Source organism: Pagrus major, chromosome 6 (genome assembly GCF_040436345.1).
Source record: "Pagrus major chromosome 6, Pma_NU_1.0".
NCBI lineage: Eukaryota > Metazoa > Chordata > Actinopteri > Spariformes > Sparidae > Pagrus > Pagrus major.
In genome coordinates, this window is record NC_133220.1 from 13,008,853 (window position 1) to 13,027,193 (window position 18,341).

General features: G+C 40.8%; 1 protein-coding gene across 2 annotated transcripts in view; it reads right to left on the reverse strand.

Moving 5' to 3' along the window:
• tox2 (TOX high mobility group box family member 2) overlaps positions 1-18,341 on the reverse strand; it is a 111,281-nt gene that overhangs the window by 16,345 nt on the left and 76,595 nt on the right. The window contains exon 5 of one of the 2 annotated variants that reach the window (XM_073468400.1): positions 153-419. The exons of the other annotated variant lie outside the window; for it this stretch is intronic. Within the exon in view, the coding sequence (XP_073324501.1) occupies positions 153-419 (267 nt within the window). The remainder of the gene's footprint in view (positions 1-152; positions 420-18,341) is intronic. 2 annotated transcript variants of the gene reach the window in all.

Consider the following 18,341-nt stretch of genomic DNA (forward strand, 5'->3'; position numbering starts at 1 on the left):
AGCCAAATAAAAAGCACAAGCATGGCTCCCCCTGAATTCCTGTTTAAACTCAACACTACAGTCAGCATGCGAGCCATCTCTGAGAAGCACTGCCAAGCCCCTCGCCTCCTACTCCACTACTACAAGCCAGAGAAGCGTTGCCACATCAGTACCTTCGAATGAGGATCAGTCTCCTCTTCCTGATTGGAGCTCGAGGGGGAAGGTGTGGCCGATTTACTTCCGGGAGGTGAGGGGGAACCATGAGGCAGTGCACTCCGGCTGACCTGAGGGTTTAGCTGGGTCAGTGCGCTCATGGGGTTGGGCAGTATCGGAGGTGAGCTGTTTATCATGGGGTGGTTACGGGCGGGGTCATAATGAGAGCCGTCAGGGTGCTGGTGATGGTGTTGCTGTTGGTGGTGGTGCAAAGCCATCTCCTGCATCTGGGGTGAGAGAAGAACACCAGCTTTACTATCTGCTCCTCTACTCACAGTAAAGATAAAAGTTTGCCAATTAGCCAAATATGCAAAGACGTAGAGGTGTAGATGACACTTTTGACAAATTTGAGAAAGATATTCATGTGTGTTGGACCAAATCTTAAAAAATAGACAAAAAACAACTTTTTTTGAGATATGTTGTAAAGAGGGGAAGAGGTCTTTTGGAAGAAATAAGACAGACAAAAAAAAAAAAAAAATCCTCTTCGAGGTCTCACTTGTAAACTGAGGCTGGTGGTTAGAAAGCTTCGCTTTTCTCTTTCAACTGTCTTCTCTTAGGACAGAAACGGGCACTATTTTCAGACTTGTAGGTTTGTGGCCAAGTTTATCTTATTTTTTATTACCTATTTTGGTAACTGGCATTTATACAGGAGGACATTTTAAATACTCAAAGCAAATATCTTACAGAAAAACTAAGAAATACAAAATCTCACAACCCCAATCAACCAAAACAGCTTGCTCGAACACTAAGGAACACATTTACATTTCTCCCTAAAGGTTAATACCATTCACTCTTAACTAACAGGACCAGAAAAACATGATTACAGCACCTATTCTTAAAGCTCATTGGGCTTTTGGGCTCATTGCTGGCTGCCATCTTTGTCATTTACCGAAGCCATAAAAAAAGAGGCCGCGTTTGAAATCCTATACTTTTTAATTTCACTTTTAGTACATACTGCAGCACCCCTTACAAAATACGTACTGTTGCATGCATTGTGCACATAATTGTGAATGCTGCTACAAGTCAAAAGAAAAATATGCAATTTGGAACGCAGCTTCAATGAGCACTCATCTGTCTGTGCTCCTTCGGCGGCTCAGTCGATGTGATGTATCTGCTGCTGCACAGAGGATTGTGGGTCAGGACAGTCAGAAAAGCAAGCTGGCTTGCATACTGCAAAACGTGACCAGATGCAGTAGGATGTCTTGGTATTTTTGGCATACAGCATTTGCTCATTGGGACATACAGAATCTTTTTCTGGCGCACTAAATAGTATGGGAGGACAGGTATGGGAACGCTACCTTAGATTTTCAATGAGGTGGAGCTGGATGGAGCCTGAGAAGAGCTGCAGTCAACACGGCTCCCTGTGATAGGCTCAGACAGCCGTCAATCAAGCAAATATAACCCAAAGAGACTTTTCAAGGTTTTGATTTTTAAATTCACCATCAGAATTTATGCTAGAAAGAATGAAATCAGGCTACTGAGAGCTTAAAGCACTTGCAATCAATATTTACCTCCACCAAGGAGGCTGTTGGGTCTTGGCGGAGGTACTGTATGCTCTCTACTGAAAGCCATTCTAGGTTAGCGATAGATCACATGTCTACTTGTATGTAAAGGGGCTGTTTGTGGTGATGAGGCCACTCACAGGGTTCCTCTCGGCTCCACCTAGCAGTCTAGCATCTTATAGCTCATTATTTTGGTTTTGCAGCCCACGTCTGTGCTGGTTTTTCTCTCACTGCTTTAAAATTCAACAAAGATTTTTCATACAAGCCCGAGCCATTTTGAGTCATTAGGGGAACTTTACCTCAAGCCACATTTTGAGTTGTTTCAACCTTCAGCCATGTAACACACAGGCCCGTTATCACTCAACTCAAAATGATATAATATTTCAAGGGGGCTCTCTATTACAGTTAAAGGTACAATCCATAATTTCTATTGACTGCTGTTTCTAGGAAGTGCAACAACAAGTGCACCCCCTCCAGGGTCCTTGAGACACTGTGGCCTGGTGGTGGTTTGGGGAAGACTTTTAGTTTTAAGAAGCCAGACATCTCAGTACCTTGCAAAGCAATCGTTACGTCAATGGCGTTGTTCACCAACCCTATCAACCCTATCCTGCAGATATTTTATACTGACTGCATGCAGTGAAAGAGAAAAAAGTTACTTACTGCCCTGTAAAATAGCACTTTTGTCATATAGAAATAGAAACAGGAGCTATACTCGCAGCTGGAGAATGACCCCAACATGCAGAACCACTTCAGAGTGATTACAGAATCAGACTCACACGAAGTTCTGCTCTTAGCAGTCCTAAAAGATCTTCAATAATAACTACATCAAAAGCTTTTCTTCAAGATTCATCAGGACAGAACATGAGCGTGCACCAAAGGATGCTTTTAATGCAGGCATAAATGGGAATGTTGGCCAATTTACAGATCAGAAAGTGATGAACTAGCATTTGTTAGCTCTTTGAAACATTTATGAGTTAAATAATACATTACACATTAGCGAAGTGCTAAAAAGATCAAATTGAAAAGGCCCAAGCATATGAGGTCTTGATAAACACGAGTGGAGGTTCAGGGATGAAGGCTCTGCTCTCTAATCATAATTGGTCCCAGTAGATTGCTGGAATAAAAATGCACAACAAAGTAATGTTGTACGCAGGCGCTGGCCTGCTTTGAAAACTCATAATATTCACACGACATTAGATTCTGTGTTTGCCTCAGCAGCTGCTCACAAAAGGCAGCCATGAACAAAGACATTCCTTTTGCATTTCAAATAACCGAGCTCTAACCCCCCCCCCCCCCCCCCCCCCATCCCAGCAATCTCCAACTTCCAATCATAATTCAAAACACCATCACTACACTTCTTAAAACATGAGGAAATAGCTTCAGCAAAATAAGTAGTAAGACAGGAAAGAAGGGAGAGGAAGAAAGGGAGAAAGTGAAGGAAATAGAAATCCATTAATTTTCCATTTTCCATGGACTTGCTCTTTAAGGGTCCTCACAAACCAAGAAGCATTGAAAAACCAATTAATCAAACATGAATGGGCTATCATAGCTATAGCAGACGCGTTGCCATGGCAACAGCCTCCAGGCAAAATTGTCACCCTTTAATCTGAACCTCGCCATGTTTAATATAAACAAGAAGGAGACATGCAGAGCAAAAGAGCTCACCCGGGGAAAGGCAGCGTGGCTGCACGAGTACTGGGAGTCGGGTCACTGAGGCTTTACAGTCGTACATGAATCTACATTACAGTTCCTATTTTATGGGATTCATTCAAGAGAGATTTCTTTTGTAAAATTGGGACAATAATATAATTCAACTTATTCTTGTGGAGGTGAAGATGGTGGAACCTCAGCATGTCTGACTACAAATATGAACCGGATTACGGTTCTTTTAAGCACAAAATAAAACAATTCCCAGCTGTGTTTGTGGTGAATAAAAGTTAAAAACAAGATCCGTTCCGAACCCCAAGCAATTGTTTTTTGTTTCTAAACCTGATCAGACCTTAAGCACAGCGTTGTCACAACATTAAATTGAAAACGTAGCATAAAGAAACGTAACGTAATATTAAATCCAACTTATTGTTGTGGAGGTAAACAGTGGAACCAAAGCATGTTTGCCTACAAATACGGGTCAAGTGACATTCCTTTCGAGCACAAAATAAATAAAAAAATCACTGTATTTCTTGATCTTGTTTTGAATCAAGCACACATTACATCTGCTATTATTTATAATCACTCCCATTTTTCGAACCATTAACTCAAATTTTCACGAGAGCTGAGTGTTCTGTCCCACCTGACGAAGCAGAAAACACAGAAACAAATCATCTCTTGCATTCTTCGTAAGTATGAAACTGTGCTTTACCTTACAACAAGTGCTAAAAGCAGCTATATACAGTGGTAACACAACGAAAAGACTCGAGCTCATTACCGAAAACCCTCCCACTGTGATAATCTACTTCTAACAGTCACTCCTGTGTCGTTCTTTCAGACGTCTCTGAGTGCTTTTAGTTTGCTGCTTTCACCTGTGTCAGACAGAAAAGAGCAAGAAGTTATCGCATAGCGCCATCAAGCCCGAGCTAAATAAAGCGGGTGGCAGACGGCTGTACAAATATTATGAAAGAATCTGACAAAGGTTGCCGGTTGCCATAGGTACTGTATGCTAATTCTTAATGGTGTCATCCGAATAGCTGGCCAAGAGGGAGGGGTGAGTAACAGGATTTGATTGGTCACTGCTCTCTGCCTTTAGCATGTAACACACACTGACTGGTCATGGACTCTTGACAGAGATGACAGTCCTATAATAACACATATGCAACATGAAAAAAAAAACATATTTTGGAACGCTAGAGCTGACGGATGGTTATAGGTTGTCGTAGCATCATTGAACGCTGCGCTCCATCGTTCTGGTTCTTCTGCTGCATTTTGTGGTAAACCAATAACTACCAACTTGAGCACTGCAGTGGCCTAAATTTATATATTTAGATTATTTATGAAGTTGAATTCCGAGTTCTCTTGGGTTTTGTCATAGCCGTGCTTAACCTCTAGCAATTTAGTTGTTTGTTGTAAGGCCCCGGGGGATCAGAGTCCCTCATAAACACAGGAGGCAAAGTAAGAGGGAAGGAAAGAGGAGCGAGGACAGAGAGAGACGAAACAGCGAGAGAAAAACACACAGAGAGACCACATGACCTAAACCCATCTACAAAGTTAGCAAGGGGACAGTTAGATATTGCTTTTTGGTGATGAGCAGCCGGGCGGACCTAAACTGTGATGTAAAGCCAGGAAACTCGGTGTGAACGTGCTCCTCTGCCATCGTTACGCCTGTCGTGTTTGTATTCACATCTTGTACATCATAGTCAAATGGGAGTCAAATAACAAAGGCTTTCCAATTATGTGTAGCACATTGTGTGCGAGATGGAATATCACAAAGCCATTGTTCCCCTGCTCCTGCTGACCTTACCTTTGAAATGGTTTCACGGCCGCTCCAATTGCCTGCACCATTTGATTTAGCTAAGGGGATTTGACCACCAGCACAGAGATGAGAGAAGGGGAGAGAAGAGAGCCCTCTACGGCTGCAAGGAGACTGAGGAGAGAGTAAAACAGCTAACCTTGCTCCGTCCTTATGATGATTATAGCGGAGTGGCATCTGTTTCATCATTTAAATAAGTGGGTTGATTGCTGTGCGAGGTTTTATTGCCCTGGCATCATAATAAACTCGATGCCAAAGAATCAATAAATGTTGTGGTCATGTTTCAACTTATTATCACCATCTAAAAAATAGCATCCAAATAATTCCCCATAAAGCCTTTGATTAAGTGCCTTCTACAGAGCTGAGTCAATTCACTTTAAATTCACTTACTTCAAAATGCAAATGAAAATGAAATGTCTTTGCTAATGATAGATTATTCCCCCCCCCACAATGTTCTGTGATTTATTCTTGGTATTCTATAGTCATAAAGCCCAGAAATGGCATTATTTCTGAAGGAAAGTTTTTGTAAACTTCTATAGAGGATTGATACAAAACATCTTGACTGGAAACATCATAAACTGGTGTGGTTCGTGCACGGCCCAGGACAGGAAGGCTCTACAGCGGGTGGGATGTTTGCACTGAGCCCAAAGTTCACCCTGCTGCTGTCTGCCAAGCGATACAGAAGTATCCACTGCTGTACCACTAGACTACAGAACAGCTTCTTTCCTCAGGCTGTGAGACTCCTCAATTCATCCTCCACACCCTGCCTGAAATTGTTTTTTATCAGCTGTGACACCTCATCGTGAAGCTGACGTGGGGCAGTGGCATGCCCCCAATTTTCTGTCCTTGAATCTCCAATATTTGGGGGGTAAGATCCCCAGAATTGCGCTTTGGTTTTGAAATCCTCTCTTTTTTTTAAGTTACAAGGTTGGCAAGGGCTGGAAGTGCTTGGCCCTGAAGTCACCTATTGTAGCTGGAACTACCAAAGAAGCAGTTTTTTAGTACAACAGCATCAAAAGATGCAGTCAGGAAACTTTACAGTCGTGTAGTCCAGTTTGGTCCAGCCCATTACTGCTGAGTACCCAGGCAATAATGTAGTAATGACTAGAGGAGTCATGGGTCGGAACGGGAACATGTTCCCATCACGAGATGGTCTCTAGTTCATTTTCATGATTTATTATTTAATCATCCTTTTATATCATTTTGTTCAAGGGATTACAAATATCATTTTGCGGCACAATCCAGGTTGTAAAATGCTGATTAAATTAATCTTGAATCCCGAAACATCGCCTGCTGAACTGCTCTAATCAGCGCTATCAGACTGACAGACCCTCTCTCATCCCATCCCACCCTGCTTGAATATACAGTGATCAATGCTTCTGTGAGTCCTGAGACTTTCCTCTCCTCGCTCCCCCCCCCACCCCCCCGCTTGACTGGAGCCATCTTGTTTAGAGTGATGGCTCACTCACACAGGTTCACGGCTGCTATTGTAAAATCACCCAGCGTTTAATTGAAACAAATGACTATAATAATAGAACATTATCCCTGCAGGCACCCAGCCATGACAGCTTTAATTAGAGGCGCGTTCAAGACTGATCCTTCAAAAGCACAGCCGCCGCGCAACACGGCGGTAAACACGCCTTTAGGTGGGGGAGCCAACCCCGGGCCTCACAGCCCCTCAAAGCTACTTCTCATTCACCCTGAGGGCAAAGCACTAACAACTCTGTTCCTCAAAGAGCCTTCGAGCCTTCAAGCCTCCTCCCCTCCCTCCCTCCCCCTCCTCTCTTCTCTCTCTCTCCCTCTCTTCTCTCTCTCTTCATCCGTGTCTTCGGTTTATCAAGCTTATATACACCCAGGAGGGTCATTTACACAAGCTGAGGAGAATTAATAAGAGAGTGGATTTATGAATCATATGCTGCTTAAGTATGAAAGCAAAGGCAAAATGCTGCTTCTGCCGTCTCGTGACATCAGACAGATGCTAAGTAAGGAGATATGATGGGCAGCAGATGCCGGGATGTTCGAGAAAAAGGAACACAAGGCGTTTAAGAATTTGTCGAAGCGTTAACGCGTTGTGTTTCAAAAGCGGTCGAGATTATTCATAAGACAAGGAGTCTTTGATTCGAATGTAATATGATGCTGTGATCCAGGTGTATACCAGCCAACTGTATTTAGCAACACGCTATTAAAACCTCATTTTATTTAAAAGCTTGGCAGTCGAATCCGTGTTGCCAAAACAAGACACTAAAAGGTCACTTTCAATCGTTCCAATTACATGCTAGTCAAAAGCAAAAGTATAAAATGCTTGCTCTTGCACCTTCTGCGCTGAACTGTGATCAAGTAATTAATCTGGCAGCAAAACAGCAATACCTCACAAACTAGCAGCATAAGGAAATAATTACAAGAAACTTCAAAAGGAGAGAAGAAGCAGTTTATTCCAAGAGCGTCTTAAGTAGCCACACTGTTGAAATGGACTCTGCCACATTATCTCTCAAAGCCAAACAGAGAGCGTGCCAACACATTTGATGTCTTCATAAAAAAGTCGGAATGACTTCTAAGTTGTGCCACGCGGATAAAAAACACACACAAAACAAACAAATCAGAAGTTATAACAAAGTATAAAAAGGTAAACTTCTCCACAACCCTTTGACTGGTATTACATGTTGTGTTTTGTGTGGAAAATGCGTACGTGGTTATCATCGTTACAGTTATTCAATCTTAAAAGTATAGCTAGGAGCATTCGCACAAAGAGGCTGATGTTCCTGGTTGTGACTGATTGTTGGTTTGAAAAGTACTGTACCACCCTGAACGCCTCTCAGAGTGACTCTGTGGCAGCAACAAGGCAGTGGTTGATTTGCAGATTGTAATGTCATGATGTCCCCCTCGGCACCATCCTCCATGTTCCTCATTACTGCTAATGTCAGAACCTCCTTTGCCTTTATTTCCTCTCTCTCTCTCTCTCTCTCTCTTCCTCTCCAACCCCCCTCCCCAGTTTTCTCTCTCTTGTTCCTCAGTCTTTCTGATTCTCTCTCAGTGTCTCCCTCTCCCCTCTCAGCCCGGGCGTGTCTCCGAGCTCACCTCACAAAGCACAGCGTCAGAGAATCAGAGCCTCGCCTGACATGACATGCAGGAGACGGTTGTGAGGAGCGGTAGGGACACACACTCTTGACAGCAGAAGGCGAGGCTCCTCTGCTCCCACTAATGAGACCCCTGACTGCCGTGTCAAACACACTGTGTGTGTGTGTGTGTGTGTGTGTGTGTGTGTGTGTGTGTGTGGGCGTGGGCGTGCCCACAGATGCACAACAAAAAAATGAATGTAGATGCAGAAATAATGAACACAAAAACAAGAAAGAGCGCACATATGAAGGGTAGGTGCAGACAGTATTGTGAGGAGGTCATGAAAAGGTGATTTACATGTGATGATCAGAGATTTCACACACATTTCTGACATCTTTATCTTATTCCCCAGCTGCAATCTATAACAAATGTTACAGATGATGGACTACCAAACAAATTAACTTATTGTTAATGTCATTGAGCACATGATCGCAGAGTTGACTGCATCAGCAGCTTGTACAGGCTTATTGTTTTGCTGATTTTCACCCAAAAAGCCCTGGTTTCATAAAAGAAGCAGACTGTTTTAAGCAGGTTTTCACATAGATTTAATCGCCCCACACATCCAATTGTTTTTTCCTACAGCAAGATTTAAAAGTAAAGTTTACGGACAAGCAAACTTTTTGGTTCACTGTAAAAACAGCTCAGAAATAGTTCTTGTAAAAGACTGGAGCCATCAATTTGCCGATATTATGATATTATGACTGATATTTGCTTATCACAGATACATCCATATTGGCAAATGCAACGGTATTAAACCTTTTTTTTTATAGATTATAATGAGAAAAGATGTTTCAAGTAATTATCATTTCTATATAATTCATTATATGTTCACTGTTTCTGTGCACTGGCATCATTTTGGACAATAAAGTTTATTGTTGAATGGCAAAATATGCTGCCGCTGTTACGTATCTTTGGCCGATATGTTGATATCTGAATTTTTTAACCCCTAATATTCTAGTAAGACAAAATGTGATGAAAACACAAGTGAGCCACTGGTTTGCTACTGAGAGTCCCTCTTAGCAAGTGATGTGAAACTACAGTTTTGTCCTCGAAATTGTATTGTACCCAGATTTTTCAATTATTATCATAATTTGTCAATGTTCACTATTTTTTTACTAAGAAAAAACAGACACCAATATTCCCAAATAGAAAACAATGAGCTTTTTTTGGCTTCCTTTTTGGTCTCAGCTCTGATATCAAATACAAACTGTGAAAATCATCTAATCATGTCTACAGACATTTTATCCCAATAGCCACCATTGGGGATAAAAACTGCTCATGATTTCTGTCTTTAGCTTGCGCCTCTTGCTCCTGGATTACAGTAAAAACAGCCCATGATGAACTGCGTTCCATGAATGCACAAAGTGTTTTAATCACCCAGACTCGAGCCACTCTCGCTCACATTAGCAGACAGAGTGGCAGTGTTGTGTTGAACTGGTGGCTGGTGGCACAGCAGGGGAGACGTCCCTGAGTGAGATGACGTGGGACGACTCTCTGCCACCACCACCAGGGCTGAATATTCCTGGTGGTGAAAGCGACAATGAGCTGATGGATGGTTGAGATAGGGCACAGTGCAATATGGACACGATTTCATGGCATGATAAATCTCAGCAGGGGCCCGTGGCTAAGTGTAATATGAAATCCCTTATCTATGTATCTGCTTCATAACACCGGCTATCTGCTGCAGCTGGATCTGCCTTTGTTTCTTCAGCTTCTGCTCTTTGCTTGAATGCTACTGTTGATCACATCGACAGCATGGAGGAGGACGATGACAACAACACGTGTGTGATAACCCATCTTTTACTCAGTTGTTTTTGAAATACGATGCGATGAATTATCTAAATTGAAACTTGTCCACTGTAGAGATCCTCTTCCATTACCTGCGATCACACTGATAAGCAGCATTATTAGAAGAGATTTTGCATTATAGCACTCCGTACTGTAGAAGTCGGCACATGTTTGTCCAAAAAACAGGTTTAAATTACACCTGCAACGTAAACGAAACGCAATTTGTCTCACAGAACTGATCCTTTTAAAGTGCGGTGTGTGTTATTTAACACCATCTCTTTAGAATTTCTGATTAAAAAGAAAGAAATTAAGTCGGCCCCTTATCCTCTGATTGGCTTAATCCGATAATTGACTTTATCAGGGTGGAGAAAATAGATGAGCTGCCATCCCAAGACTGCAATAAAAATCCCCCCAAAATGATGAAATTGGAAAATAACCTATATTTCTTTTAAGATATTTCTTAATATACAACTACAGTTTCATATCACATTGCCAGAGAAATAAGGCACTTTCTCCCAGGAGATGAGAAAAGAATTGAATTTTTCCTTATCGGTCATCTATTTTTCCACAGAATGCTATTACTTGCTGCCTGCCGTTGCTAAGCAACAGGAAATATTAATAGGACCTTTTATTAGCTAGGCTTTACCAGTGGAGTACTAAAATGAGGAAGTGGAAAACATGAATGTGTTACATAAATCTCTGAACCTTTCAGGGTTTGCACAAGTCTCTGTTTGTCCAGTGATTTATGGCCGTGATGGTTCATTTATGGGAGAGGGAGGTGTGAAATGCCAAATGGAACATTAGCCGAAGGGACAATTTGAAAATAAATAATCACAGAAAAAAAAAAAGTGCACAAAAAAGGGGAAGCAGTTTAAAGAACCGCCTTATTTTTTTTTTTTTCCTTCTTTCCCCTGAGGACTTCAAGAGGCCGTCAAACAAGCAGGTGATATTTTTGTTCTGCTGGAGGCATTGATCATTCAAAATCATCTATGCCTGAATCAACATTGGAATAACTAATACAAGTCCCGTTCTATCACCGGGCTTGTTGAACTGTGGTGAAAAGCGACAGACATTCCATCATTTTCCGCAGACGCTCTAATCCCTTTAAAAAATGACTGAAAATGAAGGTCTTTCAAAGGAGAAATGGGTTTTCTTCATCTGAATGAAAAGTATGGAATAAGGCAAAGCCTCAAAGAGCAGAAAGTCTTTTAAGGCGAAGGTAAGACAAATTTAAAGTCCATATTGGAAAAAAAGTCTAAACACATTTAATTGCAATATATTTCAGAAAAGTCACTTGATAACAGTCCAGGTGATACGCAGCGACTGTTCATTTTTCAGACTTCAGAATTAGGAGGCCGAGATCGTCTCTTTTAATGCATCACTTTATCTCTAATCCACCTTTTCACTCTCTTCTATGTTTATACAAAGAAACAGCAGGTGTACAGTATGTGATAATACATTTGCTGAGACCCTCCATCAGAGAGGGAACACATTAAAACACACCTCTGCTCTCTTATCATTAATTCATCCAAGCTTGTCTGTGACAAGTTCAGTTGACATTGCAGCTCATATTTCATTCACACAGGCTTGGAGAGTGAGCACCTGCCAGGAGCACTTAATACCTCGCGAGTAAAAGTAAAGAAAGGAAAGAAAACACCCAACTTAACATGACAATCAGGGTGGGATTAACACGCGATAATTAACCTCAACAACTGAAGAGAAAGGGCCCGTGAGGAAATTCTTACATTCAAATGTTGCTAACAAAAGAAATTAAGAGTATGAATTTGAATATGAATGCAGCCGGCAGATCTTTAGGGTGCCGCAACCCTCATTACAAATGAACTGACCCTCATTCAGGCGGATTCACGTCTTGTATTCTGGAAAATAACAAATGAGATAATACCTGGGAGTTTGATGGAGCTGCATATAGCTCTCTCTGCTAATACACAGCCGTTACGCATAACATCCCCTGGCTGATTATACATTCATCATCTGTTACATATTCACAACATCACACTCGAGCCAGTTTGATGATGGCTAATATTGCATGCATCGTTGAGGAACATGGAAAAAAAAAAAAAAAACTTAATCAAAGATAATTTATTCCAGTTTGCAGGCACAGGTCATATGAATTTGAGGGGCATTTTAAAATTTATCACAATTGAATATGAAGCCTTTTCTTTTCAGATAGATCGCAGATGTAGTTGTCAAAACCACAGGTGCGATGCTCATGCAAATATATCTATGCGGCCGATAATAAAATAGTTTTGCTCGAGGCGAGTTTTGGTGTAAATAGAGAAATGATGCACAACAACAAGGCCACTTCACTTGTGTGACAAGAAATTATTCACTAGCAGCAGCAGCAGCAGCAGCTGCAGCTAGCAGAGATGTGTATCTTTCTGGGCTGTATTGATAAGATCAATGCAACCTGAGCATGGCTATTAAATGTCTAATGTGTTTTGGAACTTGTAGATGCTATGACAGTGGGGGCATTAACAGAGAGAGGCAGAGAGAGAGAGAGAGAGAGGCCCTGCCAAGTGCATCAGAGCATCAGAGAAAAGAGCTCTCTGAAAGATATCAGGTTTGGCCAGGAGGGGCTTCAGGCCGCAACATAATAAGCATCAGCAAAAAAAAAAAAAAAGAAAAAGAAAAATGTATGAATTGAAAATGGACTCTTTACAAAATTAGGGGAGTACAGTCAATTATTATGTCTTTTAAGGTTTTGAGAGTCAGCAGAGGAGAAAAATGTCTGGAGACTTAAAAGTCTCCGCCTGGTTGGAAAGTTTAGTTTCCATCAGCTCCTCTGCTTCCTGCTGATGATTCACACCACCGTTAAAGGTCCAGCGTATAAGATTCAGGAGCCAGAAATTGAATATAATATTCATAATAATGTTTACAGTAGTGTATAATCACCTGAAAGTAAGAATTGTGTTTTTGTTACCTCAGAATGAGACTTTTATAGGGAGCAGGGTCCGCCATGTAGCACCCACATGTAGCCCAGAACAGACAAACCAAACACTGGCTGTAGAGAGAGCACCGCTAGATGCCACTAAATCCTACACACTGATCCTTTAAAGGATCATACTGGCAATATAGACCGAATCACCGTGATGTTACAGTAAAAACCTTCCAGGTAGAGAACTGGCAGTTGATTTGCATTGTGAAGATATGTTAAATGGGCAATTTTGTTTATTTCTATGTTCATTTTTTAGATATAAAACACAATGGTTCAACCTATCTGTCATTTCCGCTGTGCTTATTTCATGTGCTGTGTGGCTTTGATGACGGCTTTGATATCTATCCAACAGCGAAATCTCAGCCTAATTTAGTTTATTCAAGCTTAATTTGATGCGTACACTTTGAGATAACAGCACTGAATTGTATGTAAGTTAGTGCTTGTTGCAGGGGTTTTCTACCCTGAAGTTATTGTAAACAAACATTGTGATTCGTTCTATTCTATACTTCCGTTATTTTCAACAAATTGAATGAACCAAATCCAACTACAGGCTCAATGGTGGCCTAAAGGTTAGAGAAGCAAGCTCATAAGCAGAGGGTCTCTGGTTCAATCCCCTGGACCAGCAGGATAAATCTAGGTAGAGAAATGAAAGGCAGCCCTGCTTAATTGCCTCCATTGAAGTGCCCTTGAGCAATACCCTTAACTGTGGTGGTTTTTCATTTTTGATAAATCTGCTGATTATTTTCACATCCAGGAATCTTAGACCTTCATTGTTTTTTAACTATTAAAAACACATCAGTGAGCTTCACCGTCGGACTGCGTAACATGTTCCTTCATTACCGTGAACACGGGAACATGAGCACCGTCCTGCTGCTGTGAATGCTCACTTGCATGAAATTAAACTACATATTAGTGACCAGTTTGTGTATTTACATCATCAGTGGGGACAAATAGACTTCGGTTGGAAATCCACAGACAGGGAAACGAAGTCAGAAAGTATCTCAGAAAGACAAATGAATTGTTGGTTTTGGTCTTTTTTATGGGACATGCAGATATGAAGAAAAACATAGAAATACACCAGTTTTATTCTTTAATATTCTCTATTCCTCAATGTAAGTGAAAATCTTGATAGCTACCATTGGTGAAAAGGATCCACACCCACCTAAGGATCTAAATCTGAACACCATTTAGTCCTACGGTTCACCCTACCAGTACAAAAGAAACACACACTCTCTCCTCTGTCTAGCAGCTCCCTGAATATGATCAACTGCTGCTGTGATACTGCTCTAAATCCTTTTTGTTATATAATCGCCCTATTTATTTTATGTTTATATTGTTGCACCTGCAATGGAGTACTTTCAAACGTCCTCGTACTTGAATCACGTAGGCGCACCCTTAAAAAAAGCAGGAGCTCTCAGCCCTTTGTTGAGACAGAATAACCTTATTTCACTCAACTGAATTATCTCTAAAATATCTAATAATGAAATCCAGGAGGTACAGAAAAACTGTAGGTATATGCTCATTTTGAATAAGAGTTACCTCTTTCCTCCTTGCAATTTCTTCTTGCTTTCCTCCCCACAATGCCCCCCGCCCCCTTCTCTCCATCCTCAACCCCTCCTCTCTTCATCCAACTCTATTGCACTCTTTTCATTGCCCAGCTCACGTATTGAATCTGCCTGATGAAAACAGATCTCACTGCAGCACCACAATAGAATGGCTGATGCAGGAAAGATGAACCCTAATGGATTTTTTTTTTTCAATGTGCTCAAGATTGAATATAAGGCCTGACCTCCAGATGTAGTGGATCCATTTCAACAGCACAGATATTGTTTATAGTGAGGACACAGGAACACACAGACACCACAACATCAACAGTCGGCCTTCCCGTCCGCACGTGACGCCTCGAACACTGCACTTCTCGGCGCGTGAAAACTAGTCTAAAATTAGAATTGACCCTCGTTATTTATCTATCCATGTCAAGTGAGGTATTCATTATGATAGCATCTCGTGTTTGAACTGCAGAGTTTGCTTAATTACTCTGCTCAACAGACTGTGTCAAGGTGAGGCACCGGTTTAATAGACACTCCATTCTCAGCACAAATGAACCTCCGCTACGGTTTGGTAGTTTCGCCAGGCAGGCTATTTGATTTAGAAATTTCTGAGTTTGCTTTATATGCTGCTTCTTTTGCAGTGAAGTTGAAGCAGAGCCGTGAAAAGATCTCCAATATGTCCACGGAGCTTAACTCGGAGCCACTTAGAAATAGTGAGGTTTGAGAGGTTTACATTTTTTTTAAGATCCCTGATCACCTGGTTAAAAAAAGCTGTTTTTAATTTGGTGGTGGTATTTTCGAGTGTAGTAGTCTTTTCTTGATTTATTTGCTTCCAAATTAACCTGAATTGGAGGGGACAATTTGTGTTTCACAACTGGAAAGATTGTCCTTGCACTCGTTGTGTCCATGGATGCACGCTTACACAATGCGGAACGACGATCTGTACTTGACACAACAGCCGATAGATCGTATGTTTAGCGTCATCTGTTGGACTTTGGCCGACAAACAGTTGTCGGGCTCTGGGTGCAGGTAAAATGGAGGGAAGTTTAACATTGCTCATTAGCATATACTACCAAAATTGTAGTGATATGAAGCTGGTTGAAAATCAGCAAACTTTCCCGTCGTTAGTTGTCGACTATTAAACGCGCAGTACTGTATATAGTTTATGTCGCAAGGGGTCTGTCAGTCAAAACAACAGTCCAAGTCATGATATCAGATTTCAAAAAGAATTTATGAGATCGATATGACAATATCTATCCAGACTACTACTATTACTGTACAGTCTCACTCTGTACATCTACTCTGACATGATTTTGCACAGCAGTAGTAGCGACACACTGTGGTAGTGGCTAGCTCGTTACTTCGCTGTCTTCTTTTTTCCGTTTTATGGCGAGTGTAAACTGGCGTTACAGCCATCTACTATGACAAAGCGATATCGTAAAGAAACAGAAATGAGTTAAAAATGATTTATTATTGACACAGTATTTAAATCATGGTTAATGTCAATTCTGGTATATTGCGACACCCCCAGTCTAGTCCTTTTTAGACATTTTAATGCAGAAATGTTACATATTATGTCTTTAAACAAACCACCACCTATTTTGATAATCAATTCATTGTTTGTTTGTTGTTTTTGAGTCAAACTTCTCAGGTTTCAGCTTCTACAATGTAAGGTTTTTCTGGTTTCTTTTCTCCTCCATGAAAGTAAACTAAATATCTTCTTGTTATGGACAAAACAAGACACGTCATCTTGGGCTTTGCGAAACACTTCCACATTTTTCGCCATTTTCTGACATTTTATAGACCAAACAACTAATCTAATAATTGTGAAAATAAACAACAATGAAAGTATGTGTTGTTCTATCTTTGTGTCTCCACTTTCAAAACCAAAACACCATTTCAACCACCAGGCCTGGTGTTCAGCAGCTGTTACCAGCATTTGCAGTATCTGCGCTTTGATTACATGTTCATCGTGCGTCATTTCCAACATTTCACATCTCATGCATTTTTATCACACGACCTGCAGTATTCAATCTATTAAACCAACCAGAGTGCGGCCCTCTGTAGCGGTAACAAATATCCTGACTGCCGAGAGAAAGACCGGCCAATCAACCACTGTCTCCACGGTAAAGGTCATGACCAAAATGTGAAATGAATATGAAGATAAATGACACACGAATCCAATAGCTCGGGGGGAATATTCCAACATTATATATAATATATAGTGTGTTTATGTTTCAGATCTTTATCTGGTCGTATTTTGTCTACAAACTCACTGTTGTTTATCCTGATCTCTTCTGTTTATGATGAACAGTTTAATACATTACGCTTGACCTAGATATGCATCTGTGTGTATTTAACGTACATTGTATATAATAGATGCTCTTGTGTTTGCATTAACATACACGAAACCGACCGCTGACTCTTTTTCTATTTCTAATGATGCCTCAGACAGAAAAAGAACTAAATAAAACATGTGTAGTATATTATTGAGCTTTATATTCCCAGTGAGGCACAGCTGCCGACTGTAGCTATTTCTGTCTGTTTGTGATTTCTCAGTCAATGTCAAGGAAGTTATGAAGCTATGAAATTCTGACCTTCAAACCCCAAACACAGAAATCTCTGAATATGTTAATGCTGTTGACCATATGTGCTTTTTGTTATGCATTGATTTGTTTTTACGGAGATCTGCAAGCAATAAAAAGCGCTCACATCTGTCTATATTTTAAAGGGAAGCATCGACGGAAACATCAAACGCTGACATAAATGTTCAAAGCAATCTATTCAGTGCACCTCTATTCGAATATTTACATTTTTCCGGGTTCGTAAAGGTTTTTAAATGTACAGTTCCAGCACTTTTCAAGCACTTTCAAGCACTAACCCCCCAAATTTTCAAACCCTCAAAGCCTTTATTATTAAATCTTAACTGTTATTAATGCAACTGCAAAAAATTGAAGTTTTAATTAGTTTTTACCAGCTGTTCATATTAATTGGATGTATCTGACGCCAGGAGACAGCAAACATATAACAACAGGATCATTTAATGTCAAATATTGCTGATAGTGCAGATGAAACCCCAGATTGTGTTTAAATATCAATCATTTTTCAAAGAAATTCAAGCATATCCCCAACCTTGAAAACATTTCCACTTTCCAAACTTTTAAGATTTTGTACAGACCTTTGATTTTAATCACTGAAGAGGATCTGAAAACATGTACTCAGCTCAGCTTTTTCTCTCCGTGTAGGGCCATAAACAGTACATATATACTATAAGAGAGACTTTGCTTATTGCAGCCTATAGGATACATTATGTTTCACGCATAAGCTCTACATATATCATTAGTTGTGATAGAAACCTGCTCTATTTCCTGCCGTTCTCATGAATGCAATTATGGTTTGGAGATGCTAATTTGTGGAGGAGCAGTTCTGTGCGGAGCTGAGGGAGTAATCAGCACGTATTCATGTTTGAAGGCTTGACAGATTGACCGATGCATGCTGTCGAGGCAGATATGATGTTGATGGATTTACCCACAATCCCTTTCTCCATGCATCAGAGCTGACATGGCAACCGCTGAACAATCATTCAGCTTCCCCCCTCCTCCCCGACTTAGTCCCCCTTCTTCACGTCTGGAAAATTACATTTGTACCTTATAAGGTTGAAATCTGTTTCATATTAGAAAGCACTGTGAAAAAACGGCTGTTTTGGATGAAAATCATTTGAAAAGTCAAATCGCTCATGTGCTCCATCGTCCTTTTTCCCCCCTAGATTGCAACTT